This window comes from Balearica regulorum, chromosome 3, assembly GCF_011004875.1.
Source record: "Balearica regulorum gibbericeps isolate bBalReg1 chromosome 3, bBalReg1.pri, whole genome shotgun sequence".
NCBI lineage: Eukaryota > Metazoa > Chordata > Aves > Gruiformes > Gruidae > Balearica > Balearica regulorum.
In genome coordinates, this window is record NC_046186.1 from 40,965,703 (window position 1) to 40,988,721 (window position 23,019).

The 23,019-nt window shown below is 44.9% G+C and overlaps 1 protein-coding gene across 3 annotated transcripts in view; it reads right to left on the reverse strand.

Annotated features, from left to right (window-relative positions):
* Positions 1–22,424, reverse strand: part of GABRR1 (gamma-aminobutyric acid type A receptor subunit rho1) — a 32,712-nt gene extending 10,288 nt beyond the window's left edge. The window contains exons 1-5 of one of the 3 annotated variants that reach the window (XM_075747675.1): positions 22,303–22,424; positions 4,645–4,698; positions 4,401–4,403; positions 2,835–2,941; positions 1,392–1,459 (exon numbers count right to left, since the gene is read on the reverse strand). In XM_075747675.1, coding sequence (XP_075603790.1) covers positions 1,392–1,459; positions 2,835–2,941; positions 4,401–4,403; positions 4,645–4,698; positions 22,303–22,424 — 354 coding nt within the window. The remainder of the gene's footprint in view (positions 1–1,391; positions 1,460–2,834; positions 2,942–4,400; positions 4,404–4,644; positions 4,699–22,302) is intronic. The other 2 variants (XM_075747674.1, XM_075747676.1) reach the window with 2 other exon arrangements.
* Between the last annotated feature and the right edge of the window lie 595 nt (positions 22,425–23,019).

Here is a 23,019-nt window from a genome sequence, read left to right on the forward strand (position 1 = left end):
ACGTGCACCCTGATGTGCCTCAGCATTGCAACCCTGCTGTGCCCTGCAAGCGGTTGGTTGACTGCAGATATCCCAGTCCACTCAAAAGCTGAAATAGCTGCACTGAGAGGAGCCTGGTGTGCAACCAGGGTGGCTGCCGAACGCCAGCTGTGCAGCCACACAGCCACGTTCCTGGCTTAGACATGGGAGGAGGTCGGGCGCAGAGGGTTTAACCTTGTGCCTGTTAATTAGGAGCACAGAGAAGTTGGGGATTTCTGTGAAATTTTTAGAAGTGTTGGGGTGTGATTTTTTTTTTCACTTCTGAAGCAAAAGCTGAGCTGCTGAGAGACTCTGGGGATGCTCTGACAGGGTAGATCTGATGAGCTCTGCATTTTGAAAGGGTGAATAAAATTAGTGTAGATCTTGCAATGTACATGCAGGGCCATCTCCCATTCCCCTTCTGTGTTCCTGCTCTTCTGCACAGGCTATTGTTTACATGTCATGTATGCTTGTAAAATCTTCCCATGGAGAATCTTCTGCAGAAATCATACCTTACTTTCAGCAATGTTTTGTGATGAAGAAAGTCCCTCCAGCAAAAATCGTCAAGACCAAAATCTGCACCACTTCGAGAGCTTTTGAAAACTGACCATTTCCACATTACTAATTGTATGGTAGGAAACAAAGGACAGAGAGTCAGTAAGGAATTTAGCCTCTGCAGAACACCAGCGTTAGTCCTGCATTCCCCTGAAATCCTACTTCAGCACCAGTGTGAACATACAGGAAGGACCAACAGAGCTGGTCCCCAGCACACAGCAAGGAATGCAACTGTGAATGTGCCAAAAGCAAGATCTGGAAAAACTTCTCCCCTCTGAGTTAATTTTGGCCATGCTGCTGAGAGCTGGACTTACCAGTCTGAACCAGTGTGGCTCTCAAGATGGCTACATGGCTTCTGGTTGGGAGCTAGCTGGTCCCTGACCACCTCAGAACATGGCGAAAGCGAGACTGTGTCTGCAGTATATCAAAGTGCCTTAAAACTAACACATTAATTGATCTCCTCAGAGCTTTTAAAAGTGTTATCAGTTCTTAAGAAAATGTAAAATCTCAAACCCTTTGGGACAGTCTTGGCAGTGTTGTATCATTTTGTTCTAGAGAAAAGTTAATGTCAGATTTCTTCTTTCTGCTTCAAGGGAGATGCAATAGTAGTGTAGGGTCAATAGAAGTAATTGTCAGCAGATTTAGATTAAACCCAAATCTGCCTCCCAGAGGCTGTGGAGTGTCCATCCTTGGAGGTATTCAAACCCCACAGACACAAACCTGGACAGCCTGCTCTAGCCGGTGCTGCTCTTAGCAGGGGTTTGGGCTACATGGTCTCCAGAGGTCCCATGTGACCTTAGCCCTTCTGTAACTCTTACCATGTCCACCTCAGAAATGCTGTCTAGACTTTCAACTTGGACATCCACCCCAACAGGAATTGCAGGACCTGGGGGAAAAAAATTAAAAGTTGGTATAAATCTGGTGAGACAAAGTAATCCTCTCACTTTCATATCTTAGAAATAAAAATAGATGTTCAGTCTGAAATAGAAACAACAGTAAGCCAACTGAAAATAGAAACAGTTGGAATTCATAATAAAAACCTCCTAATAACAATCCAAATCAGCAAAGAGACTGACCTATTACTGGCTTTCTCTTTTTATTGTGTCATCCTACACGTGTCCCTTCAAAATTTAAAAGCCCTATCCCTTAGCACTCAGATCCAGGGCTCGCCAGCTGGATGCCCAGCACAGCACCCATTCACATGGAGAGGAGCAGCAGTGCAGCTAAGGGGATGTGGGAGGGTTGCTCCAAATTTTTCACTCAGTTCTTCTGCTCCCTTCTTGGGCTAGCATCATCCCTGAGAGCTACTCCATGTACTTGGCTTTCACATCACTCAGTGCCTGGCTGTGGAAAGGACAGGGTGATGGGATGGCATGCATTACAGGACACAGACACGTGCCACTGACTCCGGAGCTCCCAAGAGGAAGGGTTGGGCTGTGATCCCATGTAATAGGGATTTTGATCTTTTTTTCCTCCTCCAGCCTTTGACTAGCCCCTCACATACCTCTGGCAATTACAGTAGAGGAGATCTGTGAAGATAAATAGTGCTCACATTAGTGGGCTGCTATGAAACTGAAACCTTTTTAAATTAATTGAACATACTGGTATTTGGTATATTGAGCATTTAGCAATAAAATCTTCTTCCATCAGAGTATATAATGGTATCCTGGATTTGAATGACCATCTGTCAGCCAGAAAGGGTAGATAAATTACAACATTCTCTAATCCGATGGGCTGAAAGAAAACATGTTCTCCTTCATCCATTTCCCTGAAAGCTTAGGTTGCTCTAGCACGCAGCCATAAAACTGTGAGCAAGCGTTAACACATGGCAGTCAAAACATTTTCTTTTGGATTATAAATGAAATGGCCAGGTCAGTAAGCATGGTACATTATTTGATTATGCATACACATCACCATAATAAGATGAAATCTTAGTATTTTCCCATCATCCTGGAATAAACATACGGTGTATTTGCAGATTTTTATCAGAAAAAAGTGTCACTGAATACCAGGAATATTATATTGCCTGTAATCACATTTCCATGCCTTTGACTATGCTATTTGCTCATTGAAGGAAGAAGGCTATATTGCACTGCGCTCTTGTCCCCCTGAGCAAGTCATGAATTCATAACACAAGATAACAAAAATTAGAGACAGAAAAGGCTCTGCTTGTCAATCTGCTTGTTTACCTGACTACGTGTTACAGTATAAAGAAGCGATAGTGTAAAACAGGAACAGTGACAAATGTGCAGGTTTCATACCTCCAAAACCTGGTCTCATGCTGAAGTCGTGGTCATCTATTCGCAGCAGCTGCTCTGACTTTGTCAGGGGAGATTTGGTGATGTCGGGGCTTCGTTTTAGGATTGGGCTACCAGGAAGAGAGAAGCACAGCTATGAGTCCTAAGCAGGGCCTCTGAGAAGCACGCGCTCGCTTCGCCCCATTATCCCTTAGACCATTTACCCCTTAGATCAGAACCTTGTGATTGCTCGCTGTGGTTGGAAGCATGTCATTAAAAAATGATTCCCACGCTCAACATGCAGCTTAGGCACCTGTGATAATTCTGGCACTGAGAAAATGTTTGTTTGGTGACTTTTTGTCTCTTTAAAATTATCTCTGCTTATAGCGCAGTTAGGAGACAATCATTCAAAACTGTGGGCTGGAGGAATAGTGCGTGCGGGTAAGCAGGGAAATGGAAGTGTAGGGGGGAAGGCATTTCTGACATTGAGTTATGACGGGGTGTGAGACCAGGAATTAGGGAAACAATATATCAAATAAGCTACTGGCTGTTGCCCAGGAACAAAATGGAGACAGGCTGGGCACCAGGCCAGGAGGCAGGCCATCCCCTAACTTGGGATAAAATGATTAGCTCCTGCCCTAGATTTCTAACAAGGATAAAAAGGAGCATTAAAGACCTGGGAGGTCTCTGAGCATTAAAGAGCCTGAGAGAGGGTCATTCCAGAAGCTGCTGGGGTTGCACCGAATGCTGGGCAGACGATGCTCTGCTCCATCTCCACATCCACTGCTGAAGGTGTAAAACTCTGACTGGTGCTTTGGCAGGGATGGTGATGGCAGCAGCACCTTCATTGCTCCATCATGTAGGTGAAGCCTTGATGTCCTCAGAGTCAGCCACTTGGGTGGCAGGAGGGCTCAAAAACAGGAGGAAAGGTTTTACTGGTTCTTGGTTTGAGAAGAGATGGCACGCTCAAAGAGGCACTTGTCTGAACACACAGAGGTCAGAAATAGATTAATGGGAAACAGGACAACAAAGAAACTTTTACAGGGAATATGTTCCTGAGATAAAGCTCCTCCTAAATGAGACTGCTGAGCCGTGCTGTACTTCTCACAGACTCATGGGCAGTTGTACCATGAGAAGCCAATATAACAATCTCCTGACAGAGACCAGTGGTGTTACCAGCAGCTCGTCTCTCAAACCCAGAGCTTTACTTGGACTACTGAGTATCTTAGATGCTCAGTCTCAGTTTAATAATTTCCAGGAGTGGCAAGTCCTCTACCTTCTTCAGGGAGTTGAATCATTAATTATCCCTCAAGCATTTTAAAAGGTGGCCCCTGCTTTTGCTTTAGATTCAATTCAACCTCTTAAAACCTGTGACGTAGTGAGTGTGTATAGAGGAAGGTTTATACCCAGCTGAGATGGGGGAGCAATATTAGCAGGTCACTGGCAAAACCTTCAACATTTGTAAGCAGGCTTGACTGTGCTCAGGAAGGCTCTCTGTCCCTGGCAGTAGCAGAGGGAAGGATGGGTGGTGTGATGGAGAGCCTGTGGAGGGGGATCAGCTCTGCAGAGGGTTGCTCGGAGGGAAGGCACCTGCTCGCACAGCATGGATGGCACAAACTGTGCAGCCCAAGGGGCTGTGGACAATGGCTGTGATACCACACCTCAACTCCATGAGGGTGTCAGGCAACGTGGCTTCCTCTGGGGTCCTGTTGATGGCACGACTTCTACCTAAATAGGACTGGCATGCTCGAGTGGTGTTCCCTTCCCCTGCCGCAGCCTCAGCCTGGCCACGGAGATGCGGCCAGCAGGGCTGGGCCCCGTGAGTTTTGCCTACCTGCCTTGCTTGTGCGCCTCGCCGTGGGCCTCCCGTCTCTGCCGCTGTGGCCGGCTGCATGGAAACAACAGCAAAAGGGAGAGCTGAGACAGGTGATCATGGCAGGCGGGTGAGGACATCGGGAGGGAAGCGCGGTGGGAAGCACCAGATCCCCACAGCGTTACCTTCTGTCACACGTGCAAAATGGCTCTTACCTGGTTTTTTACCTTTTTACCGAAGGCCGGTTGTGCAGTAGATGCAGCAAAGGGGGCGGAGGGCAGGGGTGCCAGAGGCTTGTGAAAGGAGGGAAGTGATGATTTTTGTAAGGTGGGATGCCACTGTTTTTGACTGCCTGGCAAAGAACCAGGCAGACAACTCGCCTCCCTCCTCCTGCAGCCACGGCCGGCGCCATCAGAGGCTCTGGAGAGAGGCCGCGCTGCACAGGCCACAGCGGGCTGCCCGGGGGGCTCTGCCAGCGGGGAGCACAGCCATTGCATCGACTCACCAGAGACAGTTGGGAATTTTCAGGAGAAGAAAATCTTTTCAAAGTATTCCAGGGCGGAAATAAATAAAGAGACTGTGGAAATATTTGTTTCTGGTTTCATACTGTCTCCCAGCTGGCTGTCAAGAATGCTCCTCTCAGGTGTTTGGAAAATATTTTATAGCATTAGAGGAAAGAATATTGCTTTTAGCAATGTAAGTGCTAGCTTGAGTAAAAGTAACATTTTAAACATTTAACAGTTCTAACTCATCTTTAATTAAAAGTTTAAAAAAATAGCTTCACTCTGTAATAAACACTAACTTTAATCAGCTCTACTAATGAGATTTTTTTGCCCATTAACATACATTTCAAATCCTGCTCTAGAGATTTACACAGGTAAAATTCCTTCTGCAATAACAAGTGTCACTACCCGAGCACTGTCATCCCTTTGGTGAGTGGTGGCTGAACCCCAGGCCTTGCAGGATGTTTTCTTCCCTGGGCTGGGAACTCTGAAAACCCATAGCGTTGGAGGGAAATTAATCTTTCTGCTGCCACCAAGAAGCAGACAACCTCCGCATCACGCAGTCTAGGAACAGGCACACTGGGCTGTATCACTGACTCACCCTGAAGCGAAGCGTTTGCCGAGTGGGATTGATTTCTTTCCAGGATCTGCTCTGTGCTTCCCAGAGGAGGGCTGGGAATAAACCCACAGGCAGAACAGTGCTATGGGGAGCCTTGGGCCATGCAGCACCATTGCTAGTGCAAGGAGCAGCTAGCAGCTTCTTCGGCACTGCTTGGACCTGGGCGTTGCGCAGCAAAACGCATTTGCAAATGCAAAATGCACTTTTTGGAGTCTTCTGCCTTGTCGATATGCCCTTGAGCTGCTGCTAATGTGTCTCGCTGCTGCTCGATCCTCATCTACCAGCCATCAGGAAGTAATTTCACATGTTTTGGGGATAAGCAGATTCTGGTGACAAGCTGACCTACTTACATGACTTTAAAGTGCCCTAGTAAACTCTTGGCTGTTCAGGAATAATGCTGGTATTCAAACAGGCATGAAGCAGGACGTGTTCTTGCAATTTCTAATTTTCATGTCTCTGTGTAGAATTTATCTAATGCTTCATGTTGGCCTTGGCCCTATGCGGCCTGTTGAAAGAGCCTTCAAGGCATGGCCATCAAGGATTCATGGCTGAATCCTCCCCGTTCTCTGCACCCAGCAAACCCAAGTGGTTCCTCTTATTTCCTCCATGTGATTCTCCACTAAACTTTATTTCCTTATCATGGACCAGTGCAAAATGTCCCCCATGCTCCAGCCATGGCAGAGGACCTTGATCATTTGTGCTTTTTTTCTGCTTCTTCACTTCTTTTTGCCAGTCCCATTCCCCTTGTCACAGTTCCGAGGCTCCAAGCTTCCCCTGCTTTCCTGCCCGCTCCTGTGGCAGCCAAATATTTTTACCTGTTGCCAATCATTCCCCAGTTACTGCCATTTGAAGCCCCATTTCTTTCCACTCAATAAATAGCTTTTCTGGTCCAGTTCCTAGGGAGTTCTCTGTTGGCTGAGTGATCAATGGCAACTCCATCACGGGACCCCATTAGCCTGCCTGTTCGGGCTGTGAATCAATGGCCAGCCGCTGTGGCTTCCCTTCACACGTCTGCTGTCCCTGAGCATTTGCAGCAGACAGCCACACTCAGGAGATTCGGTCCAGATGTTGCTCACAGATTGTTCAGTGCAACAGTTTGCCATGGCAGCCACACAGTTTGATGGCATTGCTCCTGCCTCCGCTGGGGTGACAGACTCTTTAAAACTAACTGATAACTCCTGAGGCAAAATATACTGAATAATGAACAACCTTTTTTTTATTATTATTTTTCACAGTGTCAATATTTTCTCCTAACAGTTACAGTGCCAAAAGACATTTCATGGCTCATGAAGCTCATTGAGATGCTTTTTGAAAAAGCAACAACTGGAGCAGAGTGACGTTTATTCACAGTGTCCCTGTGCATTGCTAGTGTAGCTCTCGGGCCCCTGATGGCAGCTGGGGTGATGCAACCTCTCCAAACTCACCGTTGTTCCCCCAGATCCCCCGCACTGCTTCAAGTGATCATGAGATGCCTCTGCCCCAAAGGCTGAGGGTTGCTGGGGTGGGGGAATGAGGAGACTGAAAATTAGAATAGCTAGGCAAAAAAAATCAGCAAAACCAGATTTTCATCACTATCACTACAAAAAGCAGTTACTATTTTTTAAAAAGTCTGAGATTTACTATGGCACTTATAGTACCTCCAACACAGCAAAACCAGTTGCAGGGTTAGGGATAACCATGTCTGATTTTCAGAAGAGACAGTCCAACCATGACATCTGAAGGCCTCAGCAAGTGTTTCCAAATGCCTGGCTTTGCAGGATGCGTGCCAGAGGAGTGTCAGGTCCACACTTGCAGTGTGCACCAGAAAACCCACAGTATTCTTCATCTTTGAAATAAGAGCTTTTGGAAGCAACCACAACAAATGTGAGAGAAGTCACTACTCATCTTAGCATTTTAGTTTGTAATTACTTATGCAGCATATATTTCCCACCTGTAAATCATACTCTCTTTACTCTATAGGAGGCAATATACCTGTAGTATACAGTGACCTATTTTGCACTCTTATTAGGATAATCTCATTGGGATCTAAGAAAATTTCTTCCTTGAGGAGTTAAATCAAGATACACTTTCAGTTCTCCAGGAAAAAGCAAGATCCAATGTATTTTCCTCAAGAGAAAAGTGAAAGTACGTTGCTGAAGTAATGGAGCCAGATTCACACTGTCTTTCCTGGGTCCAGGGGGTGACATCCTTGAGGAACAGTGCTGGTGAGTCTGGCAGACTGGGCTAACACTAATGTTATTATGTGGGCCCCCTCCGGAATGGTACAGGAGACCTGGTTACCCAAGATACGGAGAAGGCTGAGGTACTCAAAAACTTTTTTGCCTCAGTCTTCACCAGCAAGTGCTCTAGCCACACTGCACAAGCCTCAGAAAGCAAAAGCAGGGACTGGGAGAACTGCCCACTGTAGGAGATGATCAGGTTCAAGAATATCTAAGGAATCTGAAGGTGCACAAGTCCTGATGAGATGCATCTGCAGGTCCTGAGGGAACTGGCGGATGAAGTTGCAAAGCCATTATCCATCATATTTGAGAAGTCACGGCAGTTTGGTGAAGTTCTCACTGACTGGAAAAAGGGGAAACATAACCCCCATTTTTAAAAAGGGAAAAAAGGAAGACCTGGGGAACTACAGACCAGTCAGTCTCGCATCTGTGCCCGGCAAGATCATGGAGCAGATCCTTCTGTGAACTATGCTCAGGCACATGGAATATAAAAAGGTGATTGGTGACAGCCAACATGGCTTCACTAAGGGCAAATCATGCCTGACAAATTTGGTCGCCTTCTACAATGGGGTTACAGCATTGGTGGATAAGGGAGGAGCAACTGATGTCATCTACCTGGACTCATGCAAAACATTTGACACTGTCCCACACAACATCCTTGTCTCTAAATGAGAGAGACCTGGATGTGATGGATGGACCACTTCGTAGATAAGGAATTGGCTGGATGGTCACACTCAAACAGTTGCGGTCAACAGCTCGATGTCCAACTGTAGATCAGTGACAAGTGGCGTTCCTCAGGGATCAGTATTGCGACCGGTACTGTTTAACATCTTTGTTGGCAACATGGACAGTGGGCTCTAGTGCACCCTCAGCAAGTTTGCCAACAACAAGCTGTGTGGTGTGGGTCACACGCCGGAGGGAAGGGATGCCATCCAGAAGGACCTTGACAGGCTTGAGAGGTGGGCCCATCTGAAACTCATGAAGTTCAACAAGGCCAAGTGCAAGGTCCTGCACATGGGTTGGGGCAATCCCAAGCACAACTACAGGCTGGGCAGGGAATGGATTGAAAGCAGCCCTGAGGAGAAGGATTTGGAAGTGCTGGTTGATGAAAAGCACAACATGAGCCAGCAGTGTGTGCACTTGCAGCCCAGGAAGCCAACCGTGTCCTGGGCTGCATCAAAAGAAGCATGACCAGCAGATCGAGGGAGGTGATCCTGCCCCTCTACTCTGCTCTTGTGAGACCCCACCTGGAGTACTGCGTCCAGCTCTGGGGGCCCCAGTACAAGAGAGACATGGAGCTGTTGGAGCGAGTCCAGAGGAGGGCCGTGAAGCTGATCAGCAGGCTGGAGCACCTTTCCTATGAAGTCAGGCTGAGAGAAGAGAAGGCTCTGGGGAGACCTTATAGCAGCCTTCCAGTACCTGAAGGGGGCCTACAGGAAAGATGGGGAGGGACTATTTATCAGGAAGTATAGTGACAGGACAAGGGGTAATGGCTTTAAACTGAAAGAGGGTAGATTTAATTTAGATACAAGGAAAAAATTCTTTGCTGTGAGGGTGGTGAGACACTGGAACAAGTTTCCCAGAGAAGTTGTGGATGCCCCATCCCTGGAAGTGTTCAATGCCAGATTGGATGGACCTTTGGGCAACGTGGTCTAGTGGAGGGTGTCCCTGCCAATGGCAGGGGGGTTGGAACTAGATGATCTTTGAGGTCCCTTCCAACCCAAATCATTCTACGATTCTGTGATTATCAGATTTCAAGAAATTCTGGGACAGTCTGTTGTCTCCATCCCTTATGGTATTCTTAGGTCTGCAAAGAAGATGGCAGATCAGAGATGTCAGAACAGATCCTGTCTCAGGAAATATTGTTGAGATGTGATTCTGGCATAATCTCCATCCCTTGGGTTACTTGTGTCATCAGCAACATTTTGGCTGGGGGCTGTGGCTGAACTGACCCCAAATGTCCTACCCTGAGCAGAGGTGCCCACTGCCCCCGGAAGCCTGGCAGCCAGCAGCTGGGGCAGAGACACCGGAGGTGCCCATTTCATCTCTGCTTATCTCATGCCTGGGTGATGCCTCTACCCCTTCTCCATTGCAGAGACTGTGAACTCTCTCCCCACACCCTCTGACATTACCACATGCTTAATTTTGTCAGATATAACCTTACAGCTCATGCTGTGCTGCAGTGCAGCTGATCCACAGCCTCTCCTACCACTGACGCAAGACAGTGTGGAGCTTCTTATGCCAGTTTTCAGCAGGACTTTTAATTGGAAAGTAATGAAAGCAATGAAAACTCCCTCATCCCTGCCTGCTGTGCCATGGCACTTGGCTCTGGGGTCTCCATCCCTGGGTGGACACTGGAGGGGCAGCTTGTGCAGAGCTTCCTGTCCTACACCTGCCGTGCTGCCCAGCCCTCATGCCATGCCAGGCAGGGGAATGGCAGGAGCCACATTCTCCTTGGTCTACCCATAAAATCATGGCTGGGCAAGGCCCTGACAAAATGCTGCCTGAAGCAGAAGGATCAGGAGAGAGCAGCAGAGGCAGGCCAGCTCCCTTCAGGGGACAAAGCCTTGGCAGGGAGAACATGGGAACAGCAACCATGTATTGGTACCACCAAAGAGCTGTGAGAGGTGTAAAGGTCTTTAATAAGACCTTTGCCTCAATATTTGACTAGGTTTTGTTTCTCCCTTTGTTTTATGACTGGGTAGTGACTCAGGTTCATACCATATCAGCATCATGTTAAAGGCAGAAACCAGGCGGATGATGCTGGGTCAGGGCATGAGGGAGAGGCAGGAAGGGGCTGGGGGAGGCACAGGTCATATGCACAAACATACAGAAGGTTTCTTCAGAGAAAAAGGGGCACAGAGGCAAGGAGAACTTGAATCTGCAACAGAGCCTATGCATTGGGTGAGACTGAGGAGAAAAGAGGCTGGATAGGGAGAGATGGGGAGGGAGAGGAAATGCTGGGTAAGGCCAGAGATGTCAGAAGGAGAAATGACACACCAGGTTCAAACGGTGCCTCATCGTTGCATGGGATGACTCCTGGGGCAGGGACACCCTGGACAGTCCTGCATGAGTAGGAGTATCCCCTCACCGCAGAGTGGTGTGGGGCAGAGATGCTGCCTGGCCCCTGAAATGCTTGGGTCAGCATGATCCTTGCTGATCTAATGGACCTCCCAAGCTGTGTCACAAAGGAAGGAAAGAGGTTTTTGGGCAGGAAGTTCACAGAAAGTTCCCCCATAACATGTCTTTGACTTGTAAATGAATTGGAAAGACCTTCTCAGCAAGCAGGAGATGCTGGTGGACAGGTGGTACAACAGGTCTGGGTAAAGATTGAGAGGTAGTTCAGAGCCCAAAGAAGTGCTTTAAGGGAGGAGCAAAAATGAAGTATCTAAATGGGGAGAAAAACCACCCAGCACCTGAGGGAGGAAATGGGAGGAAGCTGCTCTTATCCAGTGACGTGCACTGCAGGACACACAATCCACTGTGTAACATACTAAATCCCAGGGATAAAGTAGGATAGAAACCCACTAATTTGTACTCATATGGGGAGAGTTACAAAGTTGTGAGCTGTAAACAAGCCACTAAAAACTGAAGAAAATTAATTACAAAATGTATTTTATCATGGCATTTGGCAAGCTCTTGTTTGCTTGTAATTTTGTTGGGTCATAGAATCATAGAATCATAGAATGGTTTGGGTTGGAAAGGACCTCAAAGATCATCTAGTTCCAACCCCCCTGCCATGGGCAGACACCCTCCACTAGACCAGGTTGCCCAAAGCCTCATCCAACCCGGCCTTGAACGCTTCCAGGGATGGCACATCCACAACCTCTCTGGGCAATCTGTTCCAGTGCCTCCCCACTCTAACAGGAAAGAATTTCTTTCTAACATCTAATGTAAATCGACCCTCCTTCAGCTTAAACCCATTACCCCTTGTCCTGTCACTACACTCCCTGAAAAACAGTCCCTCACCATCTTTCTTGTAGACCCCCTTCAGGTACTGGAAGGCTGCTATAAGGTCTCCCCAGAGCCGCCTTTTCTCCAGGCTGAATGAGCCCAACTCTCTCATCCTGTCCTCATAGGAAAGGTGCTCCAGCCCTCCGATCAGCTTCACTGCCCTCCTCTGGACTCGCTCCAACAGCTCCACGTCTGTCTTGTACTGGGGCCCCCAGAGCTGGACACAGTACTCCAGGTGGGGTCTCACAAGAGTGGAGTAGAGGGGTGGGATCACCTCCCTCGACCTGCTGGTCACACTTTTTTTGATGCAGCCCAGGACACGGTTGGCTTCCTGGGCTGCAAGTGCACACTGCTGGCTCATGTTGAGCTTCTCATCAATCAATACCCCCAAGTCCTTCTCCTCGGGGCTGCTTTCAATCCATTCCTCGCCCAGCCTATAGCTGTGCTTGGGATTGCACCGACCCATGGCATCATGTGTCTTTATGATTAGTAGTTTAAAGATGGTGAAGAAAGGTGACACGTTGCTATTATAGGTGGTTAAATCTATGAAAAGAAATGGGAAAAGCACTATTTTTGATGTTCACATCACAAAGTCTGAGAAACAGTGGGATTCAGAGCTGTTCTACCATCTTATTTTTGAGTGATACAGAAAATTCAGTGAGAAAATAATTTTAATCCAGCATTACTTGAAGATGGATCAAACTCAGAATGCAAAATATGCAGAGCTAAGAAACATACATATACTTTTTCAATTTTGCACTTCCTTTGTTCTTTGCCTGGATATAAACACTGGGGAAAGGAAAAAAAAAAAAAGCAAACCTACACATATTGATTATTCACAGAAATGTCATGCCACCTGAGATCTTGGTACTATACCAGAGGTTGCAAAAATTAAAGTGCCTGTATGTGACAGAAATTGCATCCAGTGGGTATGTTTGTTGGGTTTTGTGTTATATGGCTTGAAAGGAAGGATCAGAGGGAGCAGAAGGGGCGTGACTGAGGTCCATCCTATGGCTGAGGAGGAGGCAGGCACAGTGCCGGGGTTCCGCTAAGTGAAAAAGAGAAACGGATGAAGGGAAGGGAAGCAACTAATTGGGTAATGCAGAACGTGCTGAAAGGTTTAATGTCCACCCCAGTCTTCAAAGAAAAGTTGACTTGTGGGCAGATGTCAGCACAGTGCAGATCAGAGATGGGGATGTTAAGGAATATTTAGATAAATTGGAGGTATTTAAGTCAGCAGAGGCTGATGCCACTTTCCCAGGATGACTGGGAGTACCAGCTGTTACAGTCTCTGAGCTTTAGCAGGTACCTCCGAGGACTCCTCACAGATGGGCGATACCCCTGAGACTGGGTCAGGGTTTTTAAGCAGGGGACAAAAGAACAATGTTGGAGTTTCATGTTTGGAAAGAAATTGGGACAAACTCGTGATCCATTTGTCTGCTGCCCCAGGGATAACAAGATTATAAAGATCAGTCAATGTGCATCTTTACAATAATTGACGTCAAACCAGTCTAATGTCCTTTCTGACAGTGTAACTGGCCACCTTAGTGTAAGCAGGACGAGAAGTAGATTTGAATGAGGTTTTTAATATTTCATTACTAAACAGTACATAAACTAGGGAAATATGGTTGAGATGAAACTGTGACTTTGTGCGTGGTAGAAAGACCATGGTTAGAGTAGCTGCCATTACTTTGCTGTCAAGAGACATTAAATGACATCTCACAGATTTCATCCTGGAAACTGCTACTCAATAGTTTCGATAATAATGCAGATGATAGAACTATAAAATTGTGCATGACAGCATGTTTGAAAGAGAAATAGACAATTTGGTGTCTAGGATCAGAATTCAAAGCAGCCTCAACACATTGGAGAAATGCTCTGATGTCAGTAAGATGAATTTCAGTAAAAGAGAATACAAAGAACCGCATGGAGCACAGAAAAAAAATTGTACAAATGCAGAATGGGGAATAACTAGCTAATTATCAATACTATACTTGTCTTAGTTCTGTATTTACAGCAATGAAAGCACTCTGTCTTTATAAGAGCACTCAAAAATATCAACAATTAAGGAGTTTGTTTGCACTACAGAAAAAATACAGAAAGGTAACAGTTCTGCTGTTGGGCCGATGTTAAGAAATATTCATATCGGCACTAGACCAGAGGCAGATTTAAAGTAAATGGACTGAACGGTAACAAGCCACCGGGCTTTCACCCAGAAGAAAGCCAAGGAAGAAACTGTTGAACCAGCATTTAAATTGTCCTTGGTGTCACAGGAGTGGAAGGTGACAATTTTCCACTTGTTTGGAAGAAGTGGAATCTGAGAAGCTACATACTGCTCCACTGGTCAAATTAGCTACAACCATAGTAAAACCCACCAATAGTAGACACCAGATAAATATAGTATATATTGAAGAAGAACGAGAGACAGTATGACTTGAGGGATGTTATGCACTGTGAGTGTAATAGACTTCTCTAAAAAGTTAATGACCTTGCAGATGAGGGTGATCAAGATGACACAGTGTACCTCAGTTTCAAAAAAGGTGCTGACAGATCCTTTCCAGAGGATTGTAAAGAAACCAACTGGTCAGAAAGAGGGAAGTTCCCTTCATGTGAATGGTTGCAAAATAAGAAACAAAAGGAATAATAGAGAATTTTCACTATGAAGAAAGGTTTTCAGTACAGTCCCATGGGAATCTATGGTAGGATCTCTGTTGTTCAATAGATTTATAAATTATTTGGGAAAAAAGAATAATTACTGGCAACAATGTTTACTGAGGTAAACCATTCAAGGTAGTCAAAATCAGAACTGAGAGTAAAAAATTGCAGTAGGACCTCATGATGCTAAGTGACTTCAAATAAAGTGACAGTGTTAGTAAATTCAGAATAGTGTACATTGGTTCATACTTTGTCTTTTTGCATTTTTTTCAATGTACTTTCAGAAACAAGACAGTTACTGCTTAGGAAGGAGGTCTCAGTGTCATTGTGGCTATTTCTTTGTAAACAGCAGCTTAATGCTTCACAGTGCTCAAAAATACGAGCAGGAGGTCAGGTGTTATTGGGAACGGAGGAGCAAACCAAACAGAAAGCATTTCAATGCTATTAGTAACACCAAGGCATGCCCACACCCCACATATCTGATGCCTACAGTTGGAAAAAACAGAGCAGAGGAAGCAGACACAGAGAGCTTGGAGGTAGAGAGGGCTTCCAGGCAGCCTGAGCAGGGCTCTCCAAGTGGGAAGGGAGACAACAGTCAAGTGATACGATGCAATGATATGAAATCAGGAGTGGCATGGTGAAGGTGAGCAGGAATTTGTTGCTTCAGACTTTTCACAACACATAACAAGGAGAAGAAATTTGAAAAGAAGTACATAAACACAGCACGTCATTACACTGTGAAGTTCACTCTCACTGAAAGCTGCAAATGCTAAAAACACAAGTGAGTTTGGAAGATGACTGGATAGATGAGCAGCAGCATTTCAGATGTAAATCCAACTCCTGAATCAGGAAAATCAAACCATTTATATGTATTCAGGAAGGAGGAATCTGCCTTGCAGTATCTTTGAGTTTGTTTGGGATTTTTTTTTTTTTTTTTTTTTTTGCTGGGCTGCAGACAGGTTTTTAGAGTCTGTTATGTCTTCTCACACCAGCTCATAAAACACATTGGAGTAATGGTGGGCTAGAAGACAATACAAAGCTGCTGATCCTGAGCAAGTTACATGATGGCAACGTTGACTGGAGATGTTATCATTGGTGGCACAGTGAAGTAGCACAGTACATGGGTGTATGAATGCAGCTACAGAAGTACCAGTAGGGACGATGTTCTGCCATGAATCACCTGAATAAAGATAGGAAGCTATGTGACATGTAGACCCAAAATAAGCTCTAGAAAGGATGAAAGGAGGCTGGTGGTAATGATGAAAGTAGAAAATATGATTTTCAAAGCATCATCATTTGCAATGATAAGCAGAAAGAGGACACTTTTGACTGGGTCATGAGAAAAAACCACAAGACTTCTAAGAAAAGTTGTCATGCAGGCTTGAAGCTACTTGAAAGAATAACAGGAGTGGAAAGGAAAAATGAGAGAAATAGCAAAGCAATAATGAAAAATAAGTTAATGTATAACAAGATAAAAAAGATGAGTGTTGTTGGACAGAAGAAAAGGATTTCTGGCAAGTGGAAGAAGAGGTAAGACAGCAATAGCTGCCAGAGGAGAGAAGGAAGTTACAGAATAACATAGACTTAAAAGTAACTGGAAAAAATCTGGCAGAACTATGTGACAGGTGAAATGGCTGTGCCTGAGGTCAAATAAATAAGACAGGTGAAGCAGAGGACAGAGAAAATCTGGGACAAAAAGGAGATCAATTTGGAGAAAAGGAGGAACCTTGAATGGGGGAAAGAAAAGGAGTGAAGGAGATATTGGTGAAAGGAGGAAAGGGACAGGCAAGTTACCAACTTCAGATGGAGATGCAGTTGCATTGGCTTAAAGTCCACTCTGGACTTCTTATTGCATTCCTGATACCTAGCACTGCTGGTGCATGTGGTATCAAGGCACAACACAAATTGTTGATCTTAAAAAGCAGTGCCTTGGGAGCTGCGGGTGCTCAGCGCTCCACTGGATCTGGCTCGCTGTTGATAATGTGCTCCTATAGGCAATGCTTTCAACGGGCATTTTATGGGCTTATCGTGCACTCTGAAGATCTGATCTAAAGACAGCTTGCATTAGTAAGCTTTGTTCATGCAAATAAATGCTTTCAGGATCAATCCTGAAGATAAGATACAAGAGCAAAACTCTAGGACAAGAGAACAGCTTAAGGACTGCTGGCAGGTAAAGGAAGAAATCCTGTTAGGGGTGAATTTATAAGGCCAGAGAAAGCATTTGGAGGGCAAGAAGGTAGGAGCTGCCCTACATGTAGGAGGCAGCCTCAGTGAGGGTACCAGGATAGCCACATGTCATTTACAGAGTGCAGGGAGCTCACAAACGTGACTGGGGTACAAAGGAGCTGATAACACAGAAGTCCTATCCAAATTCAACAAAAGCAAGAGAAAGTAACTTTAATGTTGTGAATGTTCAGTATGATGCTGAGCCTTTGAGAAAGGACCAGGAAGGAACTATGGCCGTAATGATGCAAGGTGGCTCCCATCACTTAAGAAGAGTGTCACTAATTGCAATAACTTCTGAAAATGTCATAAAGAGAAAGATCTTTGGCCATGAAAGAGACCTTGTGATAACAAGCCCAGGGCTTATTGTAAAAGATGTCATTCAACTGCTGTAAAAGATAGCTCTACTGACAGAAGCATGGACAGGGAGCTCTAGAGGAGCGGAAAATGAGTTGCTATTTGGAGACCACAGGGAGGCAAAATGATTGTAACATGGCCAGGGAATGGTAGGGACATGACTAAAAACATGAAGAGGGTCTCTTAGCTAAGATTAAACAAACATGATCCATAAATCTTGTACAGTGAAATTTCTTCTGCTGAGAGTTGCTTGTCTGAAAGGTGATTATAATGTTGTCCAGGGAGATTTTAGTGTTAAAAGAGTTGGTTTTTTTTTCCCCAGCAGTTAGCTCTGGCAGAACAACCTGGGCTCAGTTCCAGGCCAGTTCTTTTCCTATTGCTCATTCTCTCCAGCAGATTCTGCAAGTCTAATTAGCAACAACACAGGCTTTGGCCCTTTTGTTGGCATAATGATATTGTGACCTTAGTGACCCTTTGTATCCTTGTAGTGACCACTGTGCAGCCTGGTGGCTTTCCAAGAGCCTGAGCAGTTGGGAAAGCAGCAGACAGCCCTTTTGCTGGTGCTCCGGATCTCAGCCCCTTGCTGTAGGAGTTTTGGCACTGTGGATTTAGCAGGAGTAAAAAGCTTTGCAAACCCTGTAGGATTTGCACACGGCTGACTACAAACTGCGAACAGGTCTGCAAGGTGAGAAAAGTATTTATTTTTATAGTGCTGCTCTTTCAAGTGAAATTCCTTTGAGGTGATTTGTTCTGGAGATTAGCAAAAATCAGTAGTTGAGTCTTTGACTGTCACAAAGATATTTTTACAGTGAATTACAATATTGGAGGGCTCTGTAATAAGTCCCATGCAATAAAGCTATTTGCTGCTTTCACTGTCACTGTACGCATACTTTGACCCACGCTTATTTGCCATTTTCTTGTCACACTCTGCACTGTGTCCCAAAGACTCATCAGCTTTATTTCAGGAATTATTTGGGACCTTTTGTAAAATTCCTGTCATGCAAACCCAGTGCCCAAAAGATTGTGATGCATGCATGAACTCTTGTGGGGAAAACCATGGCTGTCTGCTCACCCTTCTTCAAGGTTGTTCTGTCTCATGATAGAATGGCTACCTTGGGGTACCTGCAGTGCCAAAAATTGTGACAGAGAATGTGTCTGACTCTGCAGCCCCCCCCATTCACCATATCAGCAGGAGTGCAAATGCTGTGGGATTAGCTGGATTTGGGTAGGTAAAAGGAGAAGCCCTGAAGCTGAAAACTGCAGAGCAAATGGTGAGGTTTTATTTGAAGGCAGAGTTCAGAGCTAGTGAGTCTCCTTGGAAGAAACTAATGCTTGCAGAACGGCACCATCTAAAGAAACAAGCTAAAAGCCTGTGTATTTCCTCCGTCAGCTGCACCATGAGAATCAGGAGCAAAGCTGGACTCGTCTGTCAGGGACAGCAGGATGCTGGCAGCACACCCAAGGTGGCAGGTCTCTACAGCAGGTGCCTGCGCTGCCTGCCAATGCTGGTGGCTGGCACTAAGCCCTGGCAGTAGGGCAAGTGGATGGGTTTGTACCCTTAAAGGGCTTCTGGAGGCTAGGAATGCCAGGGTTCCAAATCAAGCCGCTCTGAGCATCCTGTAGTGATGTGGAGCCAACCTTTTCTGCTTCAGATAGATTTCCCCCATCAACCTCCAGTGAGGTATGTGACTCTCTTCAAAAGACAAAGACTGCAATGAAGGGATGGATTTCCATCCTGGTCCTTACCACAAGACTTATGGAGCAAGAGATAAGAGTGCTCAGAGAGGAGTAATGAAGTCAATTGCTATAACTTCTTCTGCTTAATGGATATTCAGGGCTGAGTCTTGAAGGCAGGGGAAACAGAGTCAATAACAAAATGTTCAGAAGCAATCTTCATTGCAAGCTTTTTCTGATGTTAAGTAGCATCTCTCCTTGCTCTTTTTCTTACAGGATCTAATCCTGTGATGGAAAAAGGCCTAGACTTTGACTGAAACGCAAAGGAACCATGCCTACTTCAAAACTGATATGATCAGCATCTTAATGTATAGGAAACTACTTGTGAGTGCAAAGAGGAGTGGCTGTACCTCTATGACAAGATGTCCTGCCATACACATGTGCCTGGTCATGTTGGGCAAACATCATCTCCCACTGCGGGGCTGCAATGGAGACCATGACCACAATCCCAGGAGGTCAACAGGAGTAACTGTATACAGCACCTATGTGAGGACTGTGCAAACACTGCACCCAGTCCTGATGTCAACCCTGAAAAAGCAGTGAAGGGACAGAAGAAAACAAGCAAATGACTAAATCAAGGTTTGGGAAACATCCTATACTGAGAAATGTAGGAATCTTAGTCTTTTGAATATATCTAAGAGGAGATGAAGAGGGAGCTTGATCCACTTGGGTGGAGAAGAGACAAGTTAGCATAGAACTGGAGAAAATGGATGGAAGGCTGTGTTGAGTCCTGCACTTGGGTCACAACAACCCCATGCAACGCTACAGGCTTGGGGATGAGCGGCTAGAAAGCTGCCCAGTAGAAAAGGACCTGGGAATGTTGGTTGATAGCTGGCTGAACATGAGCCAGCAATGTGCCCAGGTGGCCAAGAAGGCCAACAGCATCCTGGCTTGTATCAGAAATAGTGTAGCCAGAAGAACTAGGGAAGTGATTGTCCCCTTGTACTCCACGCTGGTGAGGCCGCACCTTGAGTACTGTGTTCAGTTTTGGGTCCCTCACTACAAGACAGACTTTGAGGTTCTGGAGCGTGTCCAAAGGGCAATGAAGATGGTGAAGGGTCTAGAGAACAAGACTTACAAGGAGCAGCTGAGGGAACTGGGATTGTTTAGCCTGGAGAAAAGGAAGCTGATGGGAGACCTTATTTCTCTCTACAACTACCTGACAGGAGGTTGTAGCCAGGTGGGTGTTGGTCTCTTCTCCCAAGTAACAAGCAACAGGACAAGAGGAAATCCCCTCAAGTTGTGCCAGGGGAGGTTTAGATTGGATATTAGAAAAAATTTCTTCACTGAAAGGGTTGTCAAGCATTGGAACAGGCTGCCCAGGGAAGTGGTGGAGTCACCATCCCCGGAGGTATTGAAAACACATGTAGATGTGGTGCTTAGGGAGGTGGTTTAGTGGTAGACTTGGCAGTGTTAGGTTAATGGTTGGACTTGATGATCTTAAAGGTCTTTTCCAACCAAAATGATTCTAAGATTCTATGAAGCTGAAGTTAAAAAATACTTGCAATCCTATTCTGAGTTTATCTGACATTGTAGGTAATTATCAGAAATTAGGGGTTTGGTGTACAATTCATACAGAAAGCTTTGTTGCTTGTGCTTAGCAGGAAATAAGATGGGTGACTGTAATTGTCCTTTTTGAACTTACAAATTATAAGGCTCTGAAAACCATTGGTCTCTTGTGGCCTATCCCATCACAGGGTAAAGTGAGCGCTGTACTGGGCACCACGCTACTGATGGACAACCCTATGATCACACACCAACATTGCTCCTCTCTCCCCATCAGCCCTCCTCAGCATCAGTACTACTCTATTGAGGCAGAAATAGGGCAGAAATGACCTCCCAGGCCAGCGTGGGCACACTGGGAGAGTGTTGGACACAGCTTCTCGGAGCCATGATACCTCGGGGCTTTCTGATGGGCTTGTTATATCATCACTTAATTGCACTGACATTAAGTGTTTGGTGCAGTGGGAGCTTTCATTGAAGATGCTAAACAAGAACATGGCTGTGTGCACACATTCCTCTCTGCTGGATGCTTTTCAGCTCAAATGGAGGTACCTTGCTTCTCCTCTCTTTGTTTTGCTACAGTTAGCACATCACCTCTGCTGCCAGTGTCATGAAACCTCAGTGAAAGCAGAGGTTTCGTGGCTGTCTCGCACCCATGCTGTCTCTGGGAATGCATCCCCTGGGGGCTGATCGTGAACAGCGCCGCTGCATCCATTTTGCCAGTTATACCTTCATGAAGGTGGCGTCACTGCTAAAGCCATTTCCTATGTATAAGATGGCTCGTGGACCCCCAAGTGCCAACCAGGACACTGCAAACACTCTGTAATGTAGCCCTCATTTGCTACAAGGGAAAACAAAAAGGCACTGTGCTTTCTATGATTCTATGATTCTTCCCTTCCACCTTTCAGTAATTTTTTCTGAAAGCTAACAGGAATGGTTTTAATTCCTGTGACTGTTACACTCCTGCATTTCCATCCCCATACATTTTATGGTACTAATGGTGATACAGAGTCATTACAGAACAGAAACAGTGAATATAGCAAAGCAGAAATGACATAGGTTCAGTCTGTCACAAGCAGAAGTACACAACATTTGAACAGCAATCTAAATGTGTCAGCTATATCACCAAAAAACCCCAAAAGATTTTTTCTCCCAATGTACCTTGTTATGTGCCTCAGTATAAAATTCCTCATACAAAGTTCCGGATATTCCCCAAATATAATATAAGTAATCAGAACTCAGCTGTAGCAAAAAACCTTCCTCAGCTCAAAACCTCCTAAAATGGCTGTCTACAAAATAGAGGGAGAAAAATGTCTCATAGCCGTTTTGAGAGACAGAGAGAGAAAGAGAAGAATACACAATATTTTAAATAATTTTTAATATCGTAATTCAACACACTGAATACTCTTTCTCTATCCTCTGATAACTGACCATAGCCTTGAAGTTTGTGGAGAGACTTTCATTTTTTCCTCTCATAAGCTCTATAAAACAACTGGTATAGGAATAATAAAATAAATTCTGAATGTTTTCATTTCAGATCTCATGTCAATCTAATCTTCAGTGAATGCAACAATCCTCATGGACCTAAATTTCCTCTCCACTTTCATGCAAATACTCTACCACATTTTAACCACAATAAATATAAGGAAATGCTTTTTTTTTTTGCACCCTTTCAAACTCTGAGATACCATACAAATTCTTTTTTTTTTTTTTTTTGGGGGGGGGAGCAATGATTTTCACTGTAGAAAATGCATTAAAACTTATTCATTGGCAAAAACAGCAACAGAAATTTGACTAAGAGATCACAACCTGTAAATGCAAACTCCAGTTATCTGTTAGTCATTATATCTCTACCTGAAACATTATGTTTGTCCAAACTGTAGCTATTTGAATATAAAAAAATGAGACTCACCTGCCTTTCTTGTATCCCTCATGTATTTCTTTTCCTTGACGGTGGGTTCTGCATTCAGTGGATAAAACCCATCCCCACAACAGCAGGAAGATGCTAAAATGCATTTTATGGACAGTCAACATGTTACCTGAAGGTTCTGTATCCAGAAATAGTCCATACAAGAAGAAGAAAACCAAAATGTAGATCCTGTTCCTCTCTTTAAGACATTATCAGTCTGATCGTTATTGGAAGGATGTTTACTCATACAAAAAATCATCCTGCAGTATTTAATCTGGACAGTGGGGAAAGCAATTTCGACTAAACCTGTAAATCCTTCTACGTCAGATGGCAGGGATTTTCTAGCAGTGTTGAATTCACATATTCTCAGGGAACAATTATTTTTTGTCCAAACAGGCTATTTTATTAATTGGTTTAAATTGAACCCTTTTCAAGTACCTATGGGAAGTGGTATATATATATTTCTGCCTGGTTAACCAAAGTAGTGCAGTTGGTCAGGCAGGTGTCATTAGTCGTTCTTTAATCATTGAACTTACCTGTGTAGCAGTGACATTTGTTACAGGCATTGCAATAGATTGAAAAGTGTTGATAAATGTGTACTGGTTTCCAGCAAAAACTCTTCATTTCCATTTAGCTCTACAAGATAGTATTTTGACCCTGTGTGTTTTTCTACATTACTTTAATAGACAGTGGTACTGTGGCTGGAGTGGTTAGTGCTTT